At 39.8% G+C, this 25184-nt stretch overlaps 1 protein-coding gene across 5 annotated transcripts in view; it reads right to left on the bottom strand.

Moving 5' to 3' along the window:
• Positions 1-25184, bottom strand: part of RAPGEF6 (Rap guanine nucleotide exchange factor 6) — a 132902-nt gene that overhangs the window by 31166 nt on the left and 76552 nt on the right. For 4 of the 5 annotated variants that reach the window (XM_074915672.1, XM_074915673.1, XM_074915670.1 and 1 more), the window contains 13 exons: positions 19987-20118; positions 12979-13162; positions 12017-12153; positions 10899-11057; positions 10229-10381; positions 9526-9690; positions 8071-8178; positions 7514-7717; positions 6707-6815; positions 4462-4705; positions 3975-4132; positions 2855-2869; positions 746-986 (listed from right to left, as the gene is read on the bottom strand). In XM_074915672.1, coding sequence (XP_074771773.1) covers positions 746-986; positions 2855-2869; positions 3975-4132; positions 4462-4705; positions 6707-6815; positions 7514-7717; positions 8071-8178; positions 9526-9690; positions 10229-10381; positions 10899-11057; positions 12017-12153; positions 12979-13162; positions 19987-20118 — 2009 coding nt within the window. The remainder of the gene's footprint in view (positions 1-745; positions 987-2854; positions 2870-3974; positions 4133-4461; positions 4706-6706; positions 6816-7513; positions 7718-8070; positions 8179-9525; positions 9691-10228; positions 10382-10898; positions 11058-12016; positions 12154-12978; positions 13163-19986; positions 20119-25184) is intronic. The other variant, XM_074915671.1, reaches the window with a different exon arrangement.

Here is a 25184-nt window from a genome sequence, read left to right on the forward strand (position 1 = left end):
TAAATGGGCATTAGTCTTCAGAAATCTATTGCTAATGTATTTCTCCATTTCTTACACCAATTTAGCGTGGTTTCTGACATAAATTTAGCGGCACATCAATATTTACATAAAACACACAGCATTCAGCAAATGAAAGTGTATCTGGGAAATTGATTTCCACGGTCCCAAGCAGATCACTTTCAGATATACAGAAGTTTATTCCTCATAAATTCCCTCTGTTGCCTAGCAAAGACAACTAAAGAATTCTTTACTTAATAAACTTTCTTCTGGTACGGATCAGGTCATCAGATAAAACTGAAGCACTTAACGTTTCAGAAACATTCATAACAGTTTACATAAAAATGGATGGTTAATATTAGCTCATTGCAACATGACATCATCGAGAAAGAAATTAGTTGTGTGCTTTAATCCTGAAGTACATGTGGAAAGTGTCAGAATAAATAGATTATTTTTTTTCTTTTTAAGCCGCTCTATAAGTTATCCTGATCTGTTAAATTTAGCTGTCATCAAGCAAGCTGGCTGTAGTTTTGGGGAGGGGTGTTTTGGGTGCAGAAGAGGAAGGTGAAACAAGGAAGAAAAGAGGAGAGGGAAGTGTAAGTTACTGACATTTACTTGCTTGTTCTTCTAAAAGACACCCACCTATTTTAATTAAAACACCACTCCCCAATGGTTCTGTCAAACATTTCAATCCAAAGAGGCAAAGGCAAATAAATCCAAACCAAAATCAAAACAAGGGCACATTTACCGTCCGTTGAGCTGAATCCTGTCGGCCAATTTGGAGAACTGATCTGGGAGCCTCCGCTGCTTGATGACTCCCTCGGGGCTGACAGACACTTCACAGAGGGAGTACGTCTCCGGGGCTCCCGTCAAGTTGAATTCGTGGACGGCGTGACTCACAACCTCTTTTGCTGTAGTGTCTTTGCTGATGATAATGTAACAACTCTGCTGATCTGCTTTGAAAACTCTTATTACTTGATCCGGAATATCTAAAATAACAGAGCAACACCTTAAATGAACGAAGTTACTTTGCCACTGAAAAGCCATGAGGTCATTTACTGTTTCATTTGATAGCCAGAAAACAAAAAAACCTCAGCTAGCAAGAAAAAAAAAAAAAGCCATGCTGGCCTTGATAAATATTCCTTAAACCATTCAGTCTTTTCCTTCAACTTCAAAAGGAAAAAAGAGGACTCCTCTTCGCATTTCCACAACTCAATTACTTTATCATCCCATGTCCACAGCCAAATACAAGACATCTAGATATATTACTAAGCTGCACGCTGTCCTTCCCAGCACGTCTCAAAATTTTTGGCAGCATCATTTCTCCTTTGGCTCTTTTGTCTTTGTGAGACCCAAAATCAAGCCGTGTGCCAGGGCTCTCCTCCCGGGAATGGGAACCCATCGAGGGCGTGGGGACGGGAGGAGGAAAGGAGATTTGGTTGCTCCCATAACTAGTTGCACACTTTTACATTCCTTCTCTCACCCTGAAGCAAACTAAGCTGCTGCCAGCAGTTAATTCTTTGGCTAGTGTACTTATTTATAGCACATTTTATGTATTATAAATGCATTAGAGAACAGCTTTATCTGAGGCAGCCTACAGCAGGAAATAAATTTCTAAAGAAATACATTTAATCTACAGCTTGATGATTGGAAATAATTCGCACCATTAATTATTACAGAAGGCTTGATTTTCAAAATAAAACCGATTGCAAAAAAATGTCAAGAGTCAGAGTGCACACTAATTTAAAACTCAGGGAAGCCCAGGTTTTTCCCCTCCCTAAACTCTGAAGACTAAAACCTCGCTGAGCCCTCAGCCCCCTCCTCGGAGCCTGCAGCATTTCACAGCCCCACGGGGCAGATGTACCATTAACTCCTGCATCAGAGATTCCCCGGCAGGGAAGCGAAGGGCTGCTGGTGCAGCAACAGCCTCCGACCCAGCCCTTCACTTCTCTCACTGCTGTCTGACTAATTCTACTCACAGTTCCATTATGATGACGACCACATTAGCAGAATAGTCTCATTAAGGGTAGGGGACTCGTTGAATTTGAAAAGCTTCATGCATACATGAATGGGAGCAATAAAATAAATTAATATTACGTGCTTATTTCAGAGTGAAAGTGGTGAAAATGACACGTTGAACAGTTTGGGAAATGCCTGCACTCATAAAAATCATAGTAAATCAATAGAAGAGGCAAACATCTCTACCTTGGTATCAACACACCTATGAATCAGAACATACTCAAGGTTTAAAACCAAAAACTGAAATGTAATTTTTGGGGAAAAAAGAAAAACAAAAATCACCATGCAACCAAAATTTAGTGTAACCTGTGACAGGTGAGAGCAACTTATATTACAAGCACATGTCTGTCTTCACGGTCTTTGCTTTTAAGCAAATAAATATTAGTAACAATTATTTTCTTATGCATATTCAGCATGTGTCGGTAACGCAAAACACATTTCAAGTTTGCATGCACATAAGTTTAGTCACACAGAGTCCAACAGAAGAACAAACTAAATCTCAAGCTACTTCATCATCTGAAACTTCAGTTTCTATAAAAGAGATCTGAGCAACTTCATTCCTTCAAAGGAAGGTCACAAAGAAGCAAAGTGACCTGCCAAAGGTCATCCAGTGTGTCGGTGGCAGAAAGGGGAATAAAATTTATCAGCCTCAGTAAAGCTCCGTGCCCATAAAGAGAACCTATGGATTTGTTTTATTTAAGGGAATATTGCAGGGCACAGGACTACCTAATGCCCTAAGAGTAATAACTATGTCAATGCAACATACGAAAATGTTAAGTTTAACAGGCAAGCCATGCAGTATTAAGGTCTACAGGATGCTAGACGTCAGGATACTTACAGTAAAACCCAACAGCTGCGGGCAGGAAAAAAAGAAAAGAACTGTGTCAAAACCAAATCAAGATTTAGATGTTTACAAAACTTATCAAGTGTATGTAGTACACTGACAGAAATATTTTGGTTTTCTCTGCCATTCAAAAAAAAAAAGACAGTACATTTATTATAGTAAACTTTAAGTAAAGGTAAGAAGGACTCGTTATCCACATTTCGTATTACGCAGTAACTTGTATAATGTTAAACAAAAATTTTTAGGGAATGTGTGTAGCTCTCATGCAGACAGCACGAACCTGGATTTGCAGCAAAAAGGGAACTTTTTTGCTATGGATATTTATGCATTCGATAGGATAGATCCGTGTACATCCCTTTTAAAGGGGAAATCTGCAAGTTTACATAAACATAAGTCATAGCCAGAAGGCACTTTACAGAATATATAATTATGCACAGAACTTACACTTTAAATAGGGAAACATAATTCTGATTTGACATGTTTACAGGCAGCTGCATATAACAACAAATGCCTCCTGCAGCCACCCCATAAACTGTATTCCTGCAGTAACAGCAATGAAAGCTTAGACTACACATCTTAAAGTACTTTGCAGTTACTGAGACATACAGTTAAATACACATAATGCTTGTAAAACATTAAACATTAATAGCACTGTGTTGGTACCATGGCAGTCCTATTCTATCCACAATACTGCTTGGAATATATATTTAAAGATGGTTGGTGGAGAAGTCAAATCACCAGGAGTACTGGGAAGAGATGACCGAAGAGAAAGGTACAGGCAAGGACAACCTGCTTCCACCAGAGCTCTGGTCAACTCCTGTAAATCAAAGACTCTCAGAGGTGGCAAAACACATTTCTATGCAAAACCAAACTAAGTGTCACACTAAGCGTTTTGCATTTCTATGCAAAAACAATCAAAGTGTCACAATCTAAGTATAAAAAAGCAGGCAAGAGAGGTTCAGGCGGTTTGGATTTTCAGGAAATCTCCAGTTTGGACCTGTGAGGGCCACAGGATAAGCAGGTAACGGCACGTGGCATGCCTGATGCTGCTAAAAGATGTCATCTTCCCCCTGAACCAGGTGCCTGCACATGAAATGAATGCTGCTGGGTTTACCTGAAGGATTAGAGAAATCCAGGATGCTCGTGGTAGGCTGCAAGAGGTCAGGGCTACTGGAGGAGAGCGTTCCTGGAATAGGCATGATGGCCAGGCTGTGCCTGCACTGCCGAGTCCCAACGATGCTGTCGTCCTGCGACTGGCTCACGCTGCCGTCACTGCAAAACAGCCCTGGGTCAGTCGTGGGCACTAAGCTCCTTATATTTACCTTGGGATGAATGAAACTAAGAAAAATAACGGCACTCGGATGTTTTAATTACAGGCTGTAGACAGGCTTTCAAAACAAGGACAGAGGAAAAGCGTATTTGAAAGCGTTCACTGGGAGAGGAGAGGTATTTTGGTCTTGTTCTGCGTTCACAGGTCAGATTTGCTGCATTTTTTAAAAAAACATAAGCAACATGGACATAATGACTGAAAATACTAAGCAATTAAAATATCACAACTTAAAAAGAAACAACTCATTTTTGACCAGAAGAGTGTGACAAACCTGAACAGTTTTGGAGGCAAGATGCTGAAGCGGGTCTTGTCTAAAATTTTCCTGATTCTGTTTCTCCCACCAGATACAGTGTTTGCTTTCAGTTTCTTGTTTCCTTTTTCACGGGGAAACATCTGTTCCATATCTCCGGGCATATCTGGGATGGAATAACGGTTGTTTTTCTTTTCTGCAATTTTTGGAATATGTGGAATTCCGTTCTTCTCTTGTCCTATCCTGCAGAGCAGCTCCTTAAACACTGTAAGAGAAGATACAATCATTGTGATTTACCTTTGCAAGCTCAAAACTTGACAGCAAATTCTTATTTCCCCTCAAACCTTTTGCTTCCCATGTCCCTGCAGAAAAAGTGAACCAAAGAGTTACAAACCAGGCGGTATATTGCATTTTAATTTTGATTCTAAGGGTGTGGATCTCTTCCCACTTAAGTTTTGCTTTTGATTACCTTGGCAGAGAGAGTAATTCCTCAGTGTTCAATGAAAATGATCAAAGATTCCACGTCACAGAGTTCTCCTACCTACTTTTGAAATTAGCACACATCACAGCAAATTTAACAGACCTAGTCTACCATTACCAGATAGAAAATAAGGAAACCCTGCGTTCACAGCAATCAGCTCTATGTATTTATTGACTTTTTTGTCTGCATCTTTTAGGTAATGGAGTGCAGATGCTTCCTCAAGAATAACTGCAAGATAGACTGATATTTTCCAAAACTGCCTTTATTTGCTTTTAGTAATACTACTTGAACAGAAGCTGCATCAAATTTCCTATTGCAGTTATCAAACTAAGCCAGTCTACCACCAACACTGCCATTCCCAAAGATAGAATTCCATGGAAAAGATAGTGGTTATGTTCCTTGGGTTCCTTCCCACATAAAAAAGGTGAAAAAAAAAAAAATATTGTTGGAATCGTTTTATCAATACAAACTGTTTTTTAAAGATCTTTTAGAAATACTTTCAAATCTTTTTCAATCACTCAAGTCAGAAATTCAGTGTTTTCTATCAAAAACATGGCGATACTGGGAGAAGGCAGAACACTACAGAGAAAATTACTCAAATTGTCCCTATGAGCAAGGCAACCAGGACTTTCTGTGTAGAAAGTCCTGGTCAAATTGCACATTTCTGTAATGTAAAAAATTTAAGGCTACAAGCCTTCTCAGTATAGATTCAAATATAAGAATAGGAACAGCTCATTGTTCAGCATCACTTAGCACTCAATTAAAAAGACAGGATAATAAGTATCACTGTTGAAAAAAAGCTTCAAGACATGAATTCATTAAAATTCATTAGAGAAATCACCTTGAAATTATATCAGCGAGCACGAAGAGATTAGAATCCACTCAGAAATGTATGTTGCTTACATTTATAATACAAATGAACAATCTATCACTGTCTCAGTTACAGTTACGCTTTATTTTATGTCATTTCACATTAGTCTGGACCACCAGTTACTGTGGTTGCTTTATGATTTTTTTTGAATTATGCTAATAAGCAACTGCTAGGATTTTGAAACTTTTTACCTGCACAGTGATAAACAGAAAATAATAATCGAAAAGAAAATCAGTAGTGAACAAGGGCAGGTAACTGGAGGAAGAAAATAAGAAAAGGAAAGCATCAGAATGTCTCAGATACAGCTACAGAGGAAGGAGCTGTCTTGTGCACAGTCTCGTTCTTTCTGTAGCTATGGTTATTCTGAACAGGATTATGGAAAAAGAACAGATGGTTTGACTGAGATTTTAAAGAGGTATTTATGTGTTTATATTCACATTGACAATTAAAAGCCAACATTTATATGTCATACTGCTTTTTATATCCCCTTTTCAATTTTAGATATAAAGGCAATTTATCCTATCGTTCTTACAGCCATTATAAAAAGTTTTACGAAAGCGCAGTTTCACATTTTTGCTGTTTCTTGGCAAAAACATTTTGGCCCAGATCCCTTGGCTCTCTTTCAGCCGTATCACATGAAGGGACACTAAAGCCGCTTAAGCAGTCACTTGAGGATTTCTCAGGGAGTAAAGAGCTGGCTGTGCTGGCTTTGTGCCGCTCAACGTGCAGCCCCTGGCACCCAAGAACTCATCCGAGCAAACGGAGGCGCAACGAGGAGACTTCTGCACAACTTTTCACTCCTAGAGCACGTTGGAAAATAAAAAAAGGTGGAATCTGGTTGCCTTTCTGAAGCCAGAAAGACTGCAGCTTTTCTTCTCGTATGCAAAAATACATCATATATAAAGGCTACTCACCAAAAATGTTCGTTTTTACAGTAATGGAGAGATGAGTGTTGTTCCTTAAGATCTCCAGAGCTTTTACAAAGGTAATATTCTCAAAATTCTGTCCATTTACTTCCATTATCTTTAAGAAGAAATGAAAATTGGATTATTCGGAGAACAACTGTTTTGACAGACTTACAAATACAAAGGTGATAATACAAGTCACAGTAAGAACTTTCCAGAAGTCTTTACAGCAGCTGTAGAATGAAAACACTCCCTGTAAAATAACCATTTTCATCATGTCAGTTAAATTACATCATGTAAACAAGCCACGATCTCCACGTCTACCTGACAAATGCTTTAAACAAATTAAGCTTCTGTGACGACATGACACTGTTGCAATTAGGAACTGCCCCCAAATCAGAAATGGTGGCTCATGAACTGCAGAGCTGGTGTTACATCAAATACCAGATCTTCGCCCGGTGTGAGCTGTCACCATTCCACCAGCCTCAGTGAACCAAGGTCATTCACACAGGTGGGAATCAACCCAACAAAACAACCTGATGGCTTCAACCTCACCGTATCTGCGAGCACAAAGTTTCCTAAAGTAACCACAACTTGGTTTCTTTTACCATTACGTTTTTGAAACATTTAAATGTTAAATATTTTGAAAACTACTTAATGGAAACCCATTTAACACTTGTAAACTGAAGCTGAACTGTGGCATTCACAAGGGAATACTGGCCAGTTGTTTGCTTTCACTAAACAGCATTGTCTTTTTGTTGAGAACACCACAGTTGATTGAACCAGAATATTTTAAGTGAACTTTATTCTTTTTACCTGATCACCACGCTTAAGTCCAGCTTCTGCTGCTTTACTGCCCATTTCCACAGTCTCTACAAAAATACCAAAACCCTTGTCGCTTCCTCCAAGGAGGCTGAAAAACAGTGGTGAATCTCTAGAAGGTTTTTGCAGGGTAATTTGTCTCCATTTTGCTTTGGCAGCACAGGCAATATTCAGCAATCTGAGATGTCCTTTCATTTTCTGTAACACAGAAGAGACAAAATGGAACACAATCTTTCTTTTACCAGAAATGGAAAAACTGTTGTGAAAAACACCCCAAGTGCCAGAAAAGGGACTTTCGATGCCATGTAGCCAAGATCTTGCCAAATAAACCTCGTCCTCTTCTGCAGTAATGCAAAAATACACACATGAGTGCAATGTGTACTATTTTATAAGGCCTTTATATGTAAATATGTATTTAAGAACAAACATGACCATGTTAAAAGCCATCTATTAACTGCTAGACTTACAGTCTACAATGTGTTAGTCACTGGTAACACGCTGGAAAATGTGTAATATTAGAAAGTATGACAGTCATTCTTTTTTGCTCCTACCGTATCTTCCAAGTTCTTCTCAAATTCTTCCAGAAATCGAGTCATAGCAGGATCTCCTTCAAAGTCATTAAAATGATTGTTCACCCACAGTAACACCACTCTGGTAACCTGTGGGGGAAAAAAAAAAAAAAGTATATATAAAGGTACCTATGATTCTTCTCCTATAAGCTTTAATCTATAAGCAGAGAATACAAGGACAAGGCAGAATAGCATATTACTGCATCTGCTAACAAACAGAAGCAGAAGACATTTACACTTGAAATCATCTTCTCTCTTTTCCTTTATTTGTGGAAATAAATGAAAAATTAAAAAACCAAACATTTTAATACATAACTGGCTACATCACCCAGTAGCTACTGATGCACAAATCCATCTTCAGTTACTCTCCCTTACGCCTTTTATAAAACTTAGTTTTTTGAAGCATCCTAATGATCTCCTTAAAGGTCTAGGAAGTAGACAAAATAAAAACAATTTTGTTTTTGATAACAAAAAACCTTCTTTTAAGAACTTTTAGTTAAATCTTCAGTTTGCTTTCATACGTGCTACAGAGTTAACTATAAAGTCAGCCTGACGACTATTTTATCCATCCATGTTATAAAAAGAGGTTAGTCTATAGCAGTTTCTCTTCTAAAAATAAACAATTCTCTTTTTTCTTTGCTGAGACAGTTCTGTTTTACTTTCCTTTTCTTAAAAAAAAAAAGAGTAGTTGCCAAAATGAACAGCATGGAAAAAGGTAAGAGAAGTTGTAACCACAGCAAAAGACCCCAGACAATTTCCTATGCAAAAATAATACAAGGTTTTAATAGTCTGTCGGGTTTCCTTCAGCTCAAAGCTAGAACGCATAAAACTGCTGGCTAAGAATTTTACTGCCGTAATTTTCAACAAATGGGACATGGATACAAGTTCCAGACTATGAACATTTTTCATGCGTATGTGCACAGAGTTACACAGAGTTGAACCTGGTTCGATTTCTGGAAGCATTTTTATCAGCTGCACCTGTCTTGAGCAGTTTATTTTAAGTACAAATTTCGTAATAAGCAGCTCAAACAAGATGTGCTCCAAACCTGAAAAGCTCTACAGTAGAAAATTACGGGCGACAAGCACAATCCTGTTGTGAAAAGAAAGATGGTATGTTCAAGAAATCACCAATACAATTTCTCTGAATTTCTGATGAAAAAGGATTTCAGAGACTGGCATTCGCATCTTTAAATTAAATAGAAAACAGTATTTCTCATTCCGTGGAAGAGAAGCTCTACCACACCTAATTCAGGATAGTATGCTATATGCATACAACACACTGGAGAATCCCTTTCTTGATCCTAGGGAAGAATGCTCTGCTTTAAAATTGTTCATACAGCATAGCTGGAGCATAATCCTAGTTTATCAGTAATACAAAAAAGAATCAATTTGGAGACATTTTCACCAGAAATACTAATCTCTTAGATGCAAACCAACCTTATCCCTGAGGCTGTCCACTGTGAACCATTCCAAGAGTTTATTTCCAACTTCCAGAGGGCTTGTTAGAAACGTTCTGTACGTTAAAAGGAAATCTTCAATGTAGGTTGGATCCACAATAGAATGTTCTTCTATTAAGTGCATGATGAGTCGCTCGGGTGTTGCCTTAAAAATTAAATGCAAAAAATAACTGTTATCTCTCAGCACTACCTCTGTCTAGAGAGCATCTTAACATAAAACCCTGTCAAAAGCATCATTCCTTTTCGGGTTTCAGTTATAGCAAACTCAAGAGAAAACACACCAATGTGTTGAACTCAAATCTTCACACATGTCTCAGCCCGAACATTTTTGCACAGGTAATAGCTGGCTAAAACAAATAGCAACTTCCCTTGATTTTCTTTTTAATAAAACAGTTTAAGTTCCTCTTCCAGATTACAAAAAGCAGGTCGATACATAAAGATGCATAAAGGGTGCTCCCAATACAAACTCAATAGATGTGCTGAAGAGGGAGATGGAAATAAATTTGTAAAATAATATAAGTGGAAGTAAATTTGTAAAATAATATAAATTCCTTCCAATCTATTTTTTTCTGAGCCAGGACAGACAAAATTGAGTATGTGTTCCAGATTCAAACTGAACTTCTATTTATTTACTAATAAATAAAGGTTTAATAGACTAATAGAAATCATAGAAAGAAATTCACCTTGATAACTATGTGTCCTTTTCTGGTTCCACTGCGATCCAGCTCTCTGTGCTCCTTTACCATAACAATTTCTCCTTCTTCCTCCACTTTATGAGTGTTTTTTTCCACGTGGTTCAGAATCCTCCAGTAGTCTTGCTGGGCTATACATACAAACTGTCCCCAAACAACACGGGATTGTTAATAAATACCCCAAACATGAAAGTATCCCCATCACTGGGCTGCTTCAACAGTCACAAGAGCACAGTGTTTGATACCAACCCCGCTCTGTTCTGTCCAGGTACATGAGAGAACAAGTTAGAAATAGAAGACAAAGAGAACTGGTCACCTTCTCACATCTCCAAAACATTGTCTGAATGGGCTAAACATATAGAGGACAAAGCCTGTAGGAAGTGGAAGTGGGTACTTTCTATTTCTCTGGTTTTAGTGCATGTCAGTCACATGCCCAGCATGACTGGGGGGGACTAAGGTTACATTTCAGCACAGAAGTTCCCATGTGTGAAATAAATCTCAGCTACTACAGCGTGTACAACTAACCCAACATCAGCAGAGCCCCCGACCCACAAAATACCAACCTCCTGGAGCAAAGATCACGCCTTAAGATCAAAGTAGTCTGTTTGCTTTTATTAGATGCTTACAAATACGAGGTAGTTGTACAGAATTGTAATCTTACCTGACAATCATCTACTTTGGTTCTGACCACTCCATTCATGTACTGTTTGTCCAGAGAGGGAGTAATCCCAAAACTATTTCCCATACAGAGACTCTCACTCTTCCCATCAGGATAGCTGATTTCCACTGTGCCATTTAAAATAACATACCAAGAATCGAGCTAGAAGAAGTAAAATCAAATTTTAAAAGTGAAGATAATTCAACAACTTTCATAAGCTGTTCCAATGCTCTTATCTCAGAAAGGCTTATTCTTGCAGTCTCCAGTTTGTTGTCACCACAGTTTTGCAACATTTAATTCACTAAAAATGCGCACTGTAAGGCAAGAAATAAAGATGACTGAAAATAAGAATGCTTTTCAGCATTCTTCATTCATTTCAGAACTAATTCAGCAGGGAGGAATGCTGATGAACAGATTGCTTTTTTAATCAGCGGGCTAATTGCCTCAATATATTTATACCATTTAGTGAGAATGAACACCCTTCCCCTGGGTACCCATTTGGTCACCACCAGAGTCAAGGGGCTACCTGGTCCTCTTGGAGGGATGACCTGCCACGGCCATTCCAGACATCTCGATCCAAGGACAGACAGATTTCAAGACAGGTATTCACAGCACCTATGTTGGGAGCCTGCCCCGATTAATTTTGAACATCTGTCTCCTCCCACTGAATATTTATGGCAACTGCTCCTAATTTAGACGTTTGTAATACCTACATTGTTGGGCAAGGATACCCCTCTGTGTCAGTATTTTAAAAAACTACAGTATAAGAGAGTTTTACCAATGGAAATGATGAATTCTTCTATGTCACAAATAATCTTTGAAATAAACTCCTCGAGACATCAGCACTTACCTGGTAACAACGTACTGAATGCTGGTTTATGTCTATACCTGCCTAAATTGAAGTCGCAAACAAGGCAGTAATACACAGGCAGAGCTCCAAAAGGGATGGGCTAAGGTTTGGGGATTTTGTATATGGGTCACAGCGAGAGAAGAATTCTCTAACTTTCAGGTGTGGAAGAGGTGCAGAGATGGGAAACAGGTTTTCCAGCCCTTCACGCCCTTCACGCCCCTTGCTAATCCAGCCCCTACAGAATCCAACTGTGTTGTAAGCAATAACTTACTTCTTGGCCGTCTTCAAGTATGATGGCTCCTGCTTGCTCTACTACTTCAAAGATCATCACTGAGCAAAGTTCCCTTCTCACAGACATCGTCATGTTTGCAAAGGCAGGGAGCTGATGCATAAATTCCAATAATTGCTCTGTTAGACAAAGGAAACATCGGTATGAAGACTGCAAGGCCCAGGGTCCCTTAGATACCTTACCTTCCACAGATATATTAAATCTCAGTTAAATTCATGGAAAAATTGCTCAGTGGTGTTACAATCCCCATTAGAGCCTGTGGCTAAACGAGCCCCTTATGCATTTTGTCATCATCAACCCGAGCTGGGCTCTGCAAGCCTGATGGTGCTCTGACTGACTCTCCCAGCAGCAGCCTGGCTAGAGAGTAAAAGCACTTCAGCTTCAAACATTTAGAAAAATTAAAAATACCCTTACAGTACAGTAATTACAAGCTTGATAGGAACATGAAACGATTTTCCAAGTGTTTAGAGAAGTCATCTGAAGTACGGCATAACGCAAATTTTACTATTAAACTAATGCCAATTTCCAGTTAAATATTGCAGTAAATTATTTTCATCTTAAATGTTTTCCGGTTTACAATTCCGTAAACCTACACTGCAGTAATGGCATATTGCCTTTGACATTTAATAACTAATTCAACAGTTTCAGGCAATCAAAATTACCTTGCTACCTATCCCTCCCTCGCAACACATACAATGACTTCAGCATCTAAGACTGGGGTTTTTTTAAATACTTAAGTTTCTCAGAACAAATACTCTCCCAGATAGTAAGAGAAATCATTCAATTAACAGTATCACTAGAGCAAAGTGATCTCTGGAAGGCATCATTCATAATTATGAGGATATACATTTCATATTAACTTATTAAACAGTTTTCCGATATGCTTCTCTTATAGATGTTACATAATATAATTTTACATAAAGATTTTATTTTTTTTTCCTCACCAATATCATCATCAGTTTTATCTGCAGGCTCTTTCTCAAGGCACTCTCGTACAACATCTCGCCCTAGAAGTGGATCTGAAGTTCTGTCAATATCTTCATCCTCCTCCTCTTCTTCATCTTCAGAGTCTACAGGTGCTTCTGGAAGACCCGTTAAATCAACATCTCCCATCTCACTTTCTGTAGCCTACAAAGAAAACATCCATCAGACAAAGAGTTTGATGTCTTCAGTTTAATGATATATGGCCTTACCTTAGGTAGCTTGTACAACAAAAGAAATTCTGAGACCAACAATTCCAACTAGAAACCGTAATAGCTCTCTTTTTGAGCACTTAAAAAAATATGTTACACTGAAATCTACAGTTACAGGATGGCAGAAATATATACCGCTGGCATAAAGCAACACCATTGCTACAGGAATTATGATCACAAGTTCTGAAAATAAAATTAACATACTGGGACAGTTGTTCTCTGTCTTTACTCATATCCCTCCCCACCCTCGAACTACAGGCAAGATAAAGCCATCAATATTAATGGTGAGACACAGGAAAAAACAAAGCAGATTGAGCGGTTAAAATGAAAGAGATTTGATCTCATTTTTAGTTTTTGTGTTTTAACATGGATTTTAATCCTGGCACAGAGCAAGCGTGTCAGCTGGAGTACATAAAATGGGGACGGGGGGAGGTAAGGATGACTATTCTTTCCTCTACTGGCTGGTTCTCATTTTATACTATTTACTCCTTCTTGCATATTCACGTAAACAAAATGTTTTTTACACAATCTGACAGTCTGTATTATTAACGAAATAATAACATAACTCAGTAACACGACTGGTTACCCAATGCCTGTAGACACATTTCTACTGTCATCAATAGATGGCAATGTAGACATCACACTGAGCAGACACCCGAAGCAACGGTGAAAGAGAATGCAATACTGGCAACAAAAAGCAGAATCACATAGGAATCATTTGCAATTATTCCTTATGTAAAGTTTAAATGATGTAATTGCATGAAAATAACTTTCCAAACAGATGGAAGGCAAAGGAAAAAAAAAAGTAGTTTCAAATTTTCAATTTCCACGGAGTAGTTGCTCAATCACTTTTTTTTTTTTAGTTTTAAGCCAGCATGCAAATCATTTTTGTTTAAATTCAAAGCTCTGAACAACAAACGTGTCACTGAGAAGTATAAGGCAATTATATAAAGACTTGCAGAAAATAAGAGTTTATTTTTTTAAATGAACACATTTACAACATTCACTTTCACTTTCAAAGAAATCCTTGAGATTTTACAAAAACACTGAAGAAACTAACGCATGAAATACTCTCCGTGATCGCAAAACCTCCAAAATAAAGGATGGGGTCCCATCCAAACTGACTCTGAAAACTTCCAGGGATGGGACAGCCACAACCTCTCTGGGCAACCTGCTTCAGTGACTCAGCACCCTCACTGTAAAGAATTTCTTTAAATCCAAGCCAAATCTACTCTTTTCCAGTTTAAAACTGTTGCCCCTTCTCCTGTCACTACAGGCCCTGGTAAAAAGTCTTTCTCAGAAGCCCCCTTTGAGCGCTGAAAGGCTGCAGTAAGATCTCCCCGGAGCCTTACGCCCTTTCCTCCAGTCACTGGGGACGTCACCTCACTGCCACGACTTTTCAAATAAGATGAAGAGTGTCTTAGCAACATCAGCCAACTCCCTGAGGACCTTGGGATGCTTCTCGTTGGGTCTCGTGGACTTGGGGATGTTCAGGTTCCTCAGGTGGTCTCAAACCTGATCTTCTCTTACCACGGGAAGGACTTTGTTCCCGCAGTCCCAGCCTTGAGGCTCAGGAACTAGAGAGATGTGGGAAGAGGGACAACCAACCAGTGAAAACTGAGGCAAAAAAAAATGTCTCTGCCTTCATGTCACTAGTTCTCCTGTCTTATTTAGGGGGGGGGGGGGGGGTACGTTTTCTTTAATCTCCTTTTTCTGAGCAATGTACCTGTAGAAGTCCTTCTTACTATTCTTCACATCCCTTGCCAAATCCAGCTCCAACTGTGCCTCACGTTTACTGACCCCAACCCTACACGTCCAGGCAGTGTCCCTCTGTCCCCCCCCCCCGTTTCACTGCAGGCATTTCCTTCCCGCGCCTCCGTTCGACCAAGAGGTCCTTACTCAGCCATGCTGGTCTCCTGCCTTCCTTGCCTCATGAAAAACAACACTCATTTGAAGTGATTTAATCACAGCAGACTGCACTGCCTCCATCTTCCTACACGCTCCATGTTGATCAGTTAATGCAAGCCCCAGCGCTTTGACAGCTGAGCAGCGTTTCCTTCTTTCACCAGCCAGAAAAATACCGGGGTTTAGATATAACCTTGGCCACCTGAGCTTGTCCTCATCTTAATAATTAGCCAGCAAACCTAATAAATCAGGCTTAAATGATTCAACACAAATATTTCTTTCAGGGTAGGATAACAATACATATAGGGTTAAATCTGTTTTATATTACATCACTTTACTGGCTTATGTAGCTCACATTAACAGTTTGGAATTAAGCCCAAGTGCAAATTGTGCTTGGAGAGTCTCAGCAGCACATGATCAGTACAGCATTTTATTCAAGGACTTTTCTAGCATTTCTTCGTCTAAATAGCCACAATTTATAGGAACTTTTCCATGCAGATTAAGACAGACTACACTACTAATTTCCACTTTGATAGCTTCAAACTAACATAAAGAAAGTGAGATTCTACAGAAAAGTGATTCTTTAAAATTTTCATTGTATATCCTATGCAGAACAATAAACAAATATTTTCTTGATAAGGAAGTTATAATTTGATCAAGCTATGAAACAAGAGATGGTCCTCAAACAGCGTTTCAAATATTCCATGCAGATGGTTGACAAACTGTTGGCAGGTCAGGCAGTGCTGGAAGGAACAGGAAGGATTTTGCTCACAAAGCTGTCTGCAGAAGTAGCTGTTCTTCCTAAGCAAGATGCCCCAGCTGTTCCCATTATCAAATATCAAAATCATTCCTAACGGAAACATTTATGAACTACTAATTTACAAAATGAAATCCTACATCAATGGAGATTTTCAGAATTGGGTCTATAGGGCAAGAATATCTATTGAGAAGGCAGCAGGAACAGGCTCAAATGGTGTGTGTCACGTAGGTCATCTGGAAAGTTAACACCAGATTACTGTCAAAACATTTGTTTGCTATTTTAAAATCATATTATTGTTACTCAATACATATAACACTGCAAATTTGGCCAATTAACGTTTCCACTGTTTGCCAAATGTTGATACTGTAGATGTCCTGTGCACTGGCCTATGCTTTGGAATCCAAAGACCTAAGAACTGGCCCTTGCAAAGTTTTGGTGATAATGCGATGTATTCCACCACAATGTGTGTCAGAAACATATCCTGACAGAAAAAAAAAAAAAAAAAAAAGTATTAACTATGCCTCATGTAAAAGATTTCCTGTGCCATAACAACTCCATCTGTAAAGTATTTTAGTGCTCATGACTCCTGATGTGACCTGCTACTAAGAGCAAGTTTTTTTTTCCCCCCTCCCTCATATCAACCCTGTCAGGGCAAAAAACATCCAAGCCTTTTTTTCAGAATTGATAGAAAAACCCTCAGTAAGGCCTGATGCATATTTTCTAGATAATCCATTTTAATATCAAAACCTTAACCACAATTGGACTTCTTGCTGGGCAATAACGTTGTGCCCACAAATAGTACGTACTGCCAAATAATAAATGAAAAGAGAAAGCAAGAGAGAAACTTTAAGCACATCACTGACAGAACTAAACAGACAGGAAAAAGAGGCACAAATTGGTTGGTTGTTAAGTGAACGGCAGTGCAGGCTACTGATACTGGCAACTAACTCCTTATAGAAGTGAGACCTTACCCACCTACATCTAGTGATACGATCTGGATGACCTATGTTACCCCAGCTGGCTGCCTTAAAGCCTGTCCCGTGAAAGGGCAAAGAAAGATATTTTCACTCTGTAATACCTGTTGAATTTTTTTTCCCTGAGGATACTTATTACAGGTCAAAGGAGCTGTATAATCCCTCATTTCAACTTCTGTACGCAGAACCGCACAGCTTCCCCTACTTCTGTCTAAACACCCTGGTTCTGAAACTAAGCTCACTGTCAGAAATGAGTTGAATGAAAAAATTTAAAAACTATATTTAAAAAAAAAGAATCCGCTTCAAGCAGATTAAAGCTGTTTAAAAAATTGTAGGGAATAACTTTTTTTCCTATATTAAAAAAATAAAAAGGTCTACAGTTCAACAGAAAAACAACTGCTCTGCAATACATACATCCAGACATTTTACCGCAAAAATATTGAAAGCTCCAACAGGGAGCAGTAATGGTACAGGAGAAGGAAGAAAAAATATCTTCCTAAATTTATTTTCATAAGATTCTGCAACTGAGGGTTTTAATACAATGTGTTCATAGCAGTGCTTACAGGCAGGAGTCCTCTTCTGCTGATCTCACCTCAAGCTTTATGTTCATCGTTTCCCACGTAACATCCCGGGCTGAGAGGCAGCTGAACAAGTGAAACTTCATTTCAACACTATCGATGAATACAGTGTACACAGATGAATGGAAACCCTTTCCAAATCTTAATAAAAAATTGTTTCATTCTTTGGTTCTACCGTTCTAATCGTATTTCCCTATTCTGGAATGACGTTTACTTAAGTGTAAAAATTAAAGCTAAGGTACCATTAATTAAAAAGGTTATTTCAAGGCTACATTAATCAAAATTATTCAAAAAATGCTCTCCTCTGCTGACATTAATGATACTGCTAGACAGTCTGGCATGTAACAGATAGGAAGCTGACTGCAAAAGGGAAGCAACGTTTTCTAAATACTTTATGAAAAGCTGTATTTTATGTACCAAAAATGCTTTCAGCTACCGAGCCAATACATTATAGTCAAAATGTAGGTTTATTGCGTATCAAAGAGATTCTCTGCCTTGATAATACCATGATAAATATCAGGGGAAACACGTTTCCTTTTTTTTTCCCATTTCAAAATCAGTCTATATTGATATGTCACTGCAATGTGTTATGTTAAATACTGCGTGACGTTATTACACAGTATCTACCCATGCACTTAGAACTACGTGCAAACAGTAAGGGACTTCTCCAAAACTGCTACAGCCACTGCAATAAAGCCCCAAAAAGCACCCAGCATCTTTTGACTGTTTGCACATTACGCATACAAGGACAAAACAGGAAAAAAAAAATCACTAAAAAAATTAAGGAGAAAAAAAAAAAAAAAGTGGGTTGTTCTGAGTCTTTTTTTTTTTTCCCCCTCATGACATGCCTGTTGCACATCATCTCTTCACCCACAGTTTATCAGCTGCTCGATTCTCCAATGCTTTCAGGATTAATGACGCTGGAGCTACGATCACGCACTGCTGTAATATTATCTTGGAAGATCTTGCATGAGATTACCAGGGGTGACCTGCCTAGGACATAGTCCCTGCTGCCTGGAAATTCTCAGCAAAATTTACAGATGTCTGCGTTCCCTGCAGGCTGCAAAACCAGATGGGCTAATGTCACTGAAAAGGAGATTCCTACCTGAAAGGTCCTCGCTCCTCAAAATTAATAGAAAATCTGCAGTCACTTTCACATTAATAAATTAATAATTCCTTAGGGTACAAAAAGACATTTCACCACTGTTCATTTGCTACAGTGCATATAAATATCCATTATTTCTTTTCTCTATGTAATTCTCATTTGTTTAGCAATTACGCTTTTCTGGCATTTCCTGAAGAGTAGACATAATACATTTCAAACGCAATTAACCACACGTGATAGAGGATTCACTCATTACTGGAATGATATTTTTGTAATCTATAATATATTTTAAGTGTTTTTCACTTAGAGCAACCTCTCCAAACTACTCAGGTGATGGTCAGGAAAAGTGTACATCAGCATCCTAATATATGAAGTGTTAAGGTACAATACACAGACTAGTTCTGGGGACTGACTAATTAAATCAACTCTGTTGACTCCGAAAATTAATAAATAAATAAATAAATAAAATAATTCAAGATACAGAACAACACCTCCCAGCACTGCCTCTCAGAGAATGCACAGAGCATTTTGAAAAGACTCTCTCAGGGATGCCAGCTACTCCTGACCTAGCTGGCAGCAAGCAAATCTAAAGAAGTAGTAAAATAATAGATTAAATAGGACAAAATGCATAGAGACACTTAATGTTCTAAAAGGATTTTTGCTTTTAATGCCTTAAAGTTACCTAGCAATACTGTGCTGTAAATAGAAACATCACTAATCTGTTTCCAGTATAGAAACAGTAGTCGGACGTTACCCAAGGAAAGGGCCCAGGTGTCTAAGCCCAAGTTACACCTACATCATGCTCAACAGTTATTTACTCAGTTTTTTAGTCAAGATTTCAACTTGAAAGTATAAAAGTTGTGAACTTATTGATCAAAACAAACCCAAGATGAGCACCCTCATCAACCCAAACAAAAAACCCCCATGAAACGAGCTCTGCACTTTGACACAGGACAGGGAACTTAAGTGTATTATCTGTAAACAAATGAAAGTATCTCTGGATTTCAGACAACTTCTGTTCTCAGCAAGCAATACTAGAATTTCCACAGTCAATTAGTGCAGGGAGTGCGTTTATTACCAGGCTTTGGTTTGCAGAACAGAACATCTGTTATTAACAATAAATACAAATAATGAAGGAAGGTATTTGAAACACAAGAATGATTTCATGAAATTTGTTCCATTTCAGAAAGAAGGAAAACGATCCCATAAATCATCAAATGTGACTTTTAAAAGTCACAGCACGCTCGTTGCTACATAAAGATCTGAAAAGCCAACTGGAAGTTTGTTTCACTTCTGTGAGGCTGCAGAGGTGGCAACGAGCAACACAAGGATACGCAGAAGCATCAAGAGGGCAAGTCCTGGACTAGGGCCACTGTTTTATTTTGATAGAATGCTTAACATCAAGGAAGGAAAAATAAGAAACAAATTCAATTTTACCTGATAAATATCAGATAGGCTGCTGCTCCCAGAATCACTGGCAATGCTACATCCCGACTGGCTTGAGGGGACGTGAGTCACCTGAGGATGGGGATTGTCGGTAAGATGCATCTTGGTAAGATCAGCTGGAAGCTGTAAATAAAACAGATTTGGGGAAAGGCATGGAAAAAAGGAAAACAAGATGAGTGATTTGAAGACCAAGTTATGAATAAAAATTTTGCTACACAATTTAAATATCCACCCGTAACGATGTACGTTTTGAGAAAGCTGATTTAGACTAAGCTTGCCCAATCACATTCAGATTTTATACGACTGATAGAAAACGATGCAGCTTTCCATAAAACAAAGGTCTACCCTCTTTACAGCCAACTGAGATGCACCAACAGGATTAAGAGAACATAAGATGTCAAGGAGATGATGCCAGCCAAATAGCCCAGTGCTAAACATCAGCTTATGTTGCAGTCCAGTATGAAGCAGGATTCCGGTTTATAGATTCAGTTCATGCCTTGGTTCGGGAATAAACTTTAGAAAATATCAATATGGAACAAAAAGTAATAATCTAAGCAAAAATTTTGGTCCATAAAATGCTTTTAATTTTCTTTAGGAAAAGGAGTACACGGAAAGAATATTATGCATTCCTGGTACGTGTATGTACAACGGTACTTCTGCAAATCTGCCTGTGAATGAAGACATGTATATAGATATGTAATTTTTAGTGTGTCATCGAAGCCCACAAACATGTTCTTTCTATGGAAAAAAAAAAAGTAAAAGACAGTAGTAGGCTTCTGAAGAGTCAAAGCCACATGGAATACTATAAAATAACCAGTCCTTTAATTCAGCTGCTCGCTTATTTTCTGCCACATACATTTCTAGCGTTTTTTAAATTTACACTCAAGTATGGAAAGAACATTGTACCACAGAAAGACTACAAAACTATTTTTCACTATCCTAATATTTACATTATTCTAGTTTTGTTTATATTTCACTTACAGAAAGTATAATACATCTAAGCTGTGGACTAGCATCTATGTTCATATGTATTTGGAAAAGGAGAAAGTTCGAAAAGGAGAAGATTGCTAAACTCTCCCAAACTCCCATAAAAAATCCTTCCAAGCAGTAGGTATAAAATAGAGAACTCGATCCAAACACAAAGGAAACACAACACTTTGAAGCCTATGTTTAGCCACCAGAAAAAGTTACAGAGGCTGAAAAATCTATTTTCAGGATTTGAGAACAGCAAAAAGGTCAAACCACTCAACTGACAAAATTCAATCCAGTGGCCAAAAGGTACAGCGGCTAGCTGTCAGCACCCGCGGTACGAGCTGACGCACACCGAGGCGTGACCTCTTCAACAGCAACAATGAAGTAGAAAAGTGCTGCAGGAAAGTGGAGATTTAATTCTAGTCTGGAGCACAAGCTGGTTCCTCTTAAAATCCGGGTGACCGTTGGCGCAGCACACAGCGTTGTGCCGTGTACAGAAAAGCACTGTCCATCCACCAACGGACACGATGCAGAAATTGTGACGTTACCGGCCTTAAAGCCTGCAGTGACTGGGACATGAGCTAAGCCACCGATATGTCAGCGATGCTGACCGCGGGCTGAGGGCGGCTGGTTCCCCGGCTCTCGGCCCAGCGCTGGTGGCAGCCGGGGCAGCCCACGCTGCAGGGTGACAGGGCTCCTCTGCTCCCCAGGGGGGGGTGACAGGGCTCCTCTGCTCCCCACGGGGGGGGTGACAGGGCTCCTCTGCTCCCCACGGGGGGTGTCACACACCCGCTGACTCCTCGGCCAAGGCGCCGCAGCGAGAAGAGGCAGAGGCACGGCTGAGCAAGGGCAGAGCTGCTGGCAGTTGCTGATACACTGGTCAGTGTAACTGAAAAATCCAGCAGTTTTAATAAATTACAGAGCAAGTCAACCCATACAGATTCATTACCCCCGGCTTAACAAGACCACAGCTTTGCTGCAAACCCCCTCAGCCTGTCCCCACCTTTCCAACCTCCCCATTCCAACAACCGGCTCCCAGTTCAGCCTCAATCGGATTTCTTCTCGTCCATGAGCGAGTCCCACGCTGACTCTGATAATACAGACACAAGGAAATCTAATTGAAGCTCTCTGCTATCCAGATTCATGATGATTTTCAAACTTTCCAAAGAGCTCCAGGAAAAGAACGAGCAGGACCAAGAGCAGAGCCGATTCTACAGGATTTCCCAGGAGAACAAGGGCGGATGGCTGCTCTCTACCAAAAACTGGTGCTATTGAGGCCCATTCTAGCTCAAATGCAGCGACACACACAGATACACACGGTCACATACAGTTTTTCTCCCCTATTTCAGTCTAAATTTTGAGATTCTTGCGATGGAGGCTGTTCTATATACCTAGGTTGAGAAGCACTGCTGGAACAAGACATGGCTCTCAAAACAACATCGGCTGTGTATGTACTTTGTATGCCATTTTCACAAATGCACATCGAAGACCAACTCAGAACACCAGCAGCCTTCCCTGAGGAGTATTTCTTATCAACTCATTAATCACTCACAACCGATCTTCATTCCTCCTGCCAGCGCTCCCATTCATTTCCATCACCTATAAAGCACATGGGCCTGTACAATGCTCCTGCTGGACTCTGCAATATGTTCTTGTAAAAGACATTTAATGCCGGTTAGATGCAAGGAAACACTGCAGTATCTCTTTAAATTTGAGAGAGAGATAAGGTTTATTTGAGACAAGTGACCTTTAAAGTGCTGCTTGCCACTCCACTCAATCTCCCAAAATAAATCACAGCTTCTGTCGTTCGTACGTCGTTTTTATTACCCAAACTGATTGTTCTTCCTTTCAGAGCTCACTAAGCAGCAATACGTGGATAGGATGTTTCTGCAACATGACAGCGGACACAGGAAGGACTTGCTGGATGCGGTTGGGAAGTTGATGAAAGTGCTATAATGTTGCCTTAACTATTGGTGAATAATGTTCACTTATTATTTGACTATGCTTTGCTTTTTTTTTTTCAGGAGAAACTGAGAAACTGTTGTGACAATGGCAGCAATATCTTGAAAAAAATATGTGTTAGGGAAAAGTTCAAAATAGCAAACGTTCACCTATGTCCATGTTAGAGGCTTTCAGACGCAGACAGATATACCTGCATTATCTTCTGGCTAGCTGTGTGCCCCAGCAGCCACAGATAAGAAAACCAGAACATCCGTGAAATTCTGATAAACACTCGATACAGAAATAGACTACTTACTTACCACTTTAAACCCTAACAATGACATTTTTTCACAAGAAGGGATAAAAACTGGAATTGGAATACGAGTGTGCACGCCATGCTGGCACAGCCGGTCCCTACATCGGTGCCAGCACATCCTTGTGACTGACCTTTCCCAACAAAGGGATATTTAGCACCAAACCCCCCCGCTGAAATGCCATACTGCAGTTCAGAGCTCTATGTGAAGGGAAGTTAAGAAAATAGAAGTTATGGGCTGGCTGCACAGCCACCTACAGCTCTGCCCTCCCACTGCGTCAGGAAAATACAGTTGGTGATTACACCGAAAAAACCTGAATCAACAAGGGAATTTTTTAAAGAGATACTGCAAAGTGCAATGGCAAAAAAGGAAAGGGAAAAACACCAAATCCTTCGGAATCTCTGTCTTGCCACACAAACCCAGAACTTGACAGCAGCCTGGGCTGCTTTTTGTTAAACCTACGTGAGATTTGTGAAGGGGGTAGACAGGATCCATCCTGTCCCGCTCACCGGGACGCAGCCGAGGCCGGCTCACGGTAGCGCTGGGTAGAGGGCAGAGGACGTGAGAACAGAAAAGCCTGTTCTGAGTAACATTTACTAAAAATGACAGGCACAAAATACTAAACTCTGCCCACAACCTCCCTGCAAACACCCGCGAGGTGAAGACTCTGCGAGGCCCGCCAGGAGCTTGGCTTTTGCTATTGATTTCATGGGTGCAGCCATCCAGCACCCTCTGCTAAACCAGAGAAACTCCAAAGACTCAAAACCCACAACTAAATCAGAGAAACTCCATATAAAAAAAAAAAGAAACTCCTTATACTCCTCTATAAGGCCCAAACTTGCCATTTCTCCTACTGCACAATACAGTGCAGAAACTCTCACGCTAAAAAAAAAAAAACAAAACACAAACCACAAACAGAAAGAGCAGTAAGTGCTTTTTGTCCTATCCGGACAGAAAGAATGCTCAAGTCTTGGACATGTTGTAGAAGACAAATTGCAGGGAGAGACTGATTTATAGGTTTGAACGGAGAGGCAGAGCTGGAGAGGCAGAGCTGGGAGCAGAACTGCTGCTCTGAACGGCTGGATAAGCCGAGGGACATAAAAACGCAGCGATGGGACACTGTAAAAGCAACAAAGCGTGGAAGAGAAGAATCTCTGCTCATATTTGTCCTTGGGCATCCTTGGAAAAAAGGATGGTCCTTGGGAAGGGTGGGGAGAAAGCAGGGGGTGTCAGGGGTATTGAATGAAACCCAGGGAGGTTGTGTGGGGGAGACAGAGAATGAAAATGAGGAGGGAGGGACCAGAAGAGGACACAGACCCTACAGCATCCACCACTGCCCCAGGGTGTCTGGGGGAAACTGCCCAATGGTGTCTCCTACTCAACCAGGGGACATATACAGGGCCACCCTTGATATGAACCAGTGTAGACATACTTTGGTTAGCTAAAATTCTCACATAAAAATGGCTAAAGAGGAAGGAACGAACAAAGAGTTGGTGAGAACTAAGTAAAACAGAAAAAAAAAAAAAAATTCCAGTTATGAGCAATTTATACTGTAATAGCCAGTAAATCTGTCAAATAAAGTCCAGTATTCCAAAATTAGGGATTTACTAATTAACCATTCAAAAGATGAAATGCATTTCAATAAATTGTTTTATTTATTGCAAACAGTCTGAATGAGAAAAGACTTAAGGAACAGTGTCTTGGGCTGCATCTACAGCGGCACTGCCAGCAGAGATGGAGACTTGATCACCCCACTCAGAGCTTGGCAGGCCACACCTGGAGGGTCCAGTTCTGGTCCCTACAACTCAAAAAGGAGGGTGGACAGACTGAAGAAGATCCAAAGGAGGGCCACGAAGATGATCAAAGGGGCTGGAGAACCTACCCCATGAGGCAAGAGTGAAGGAGTCTGGTCTTTTTACCCTGGAGAAGTCTCGGGGGAACCTCATCGCAGTGTCCCAGCAT

This window comes from Athene noctua, chromosome 12, assembly GCF_965140245.1.
Source record: "Athene noctua chromosome 12, bAthNoc1.hap1.1, whole genome shotgun sequence".
NCBI classification, from domain to species: Eukaryota; Metazoa; Chordata; class Aves; order Strigiformes; family Strigidae; genus Athene; species Athene noctua.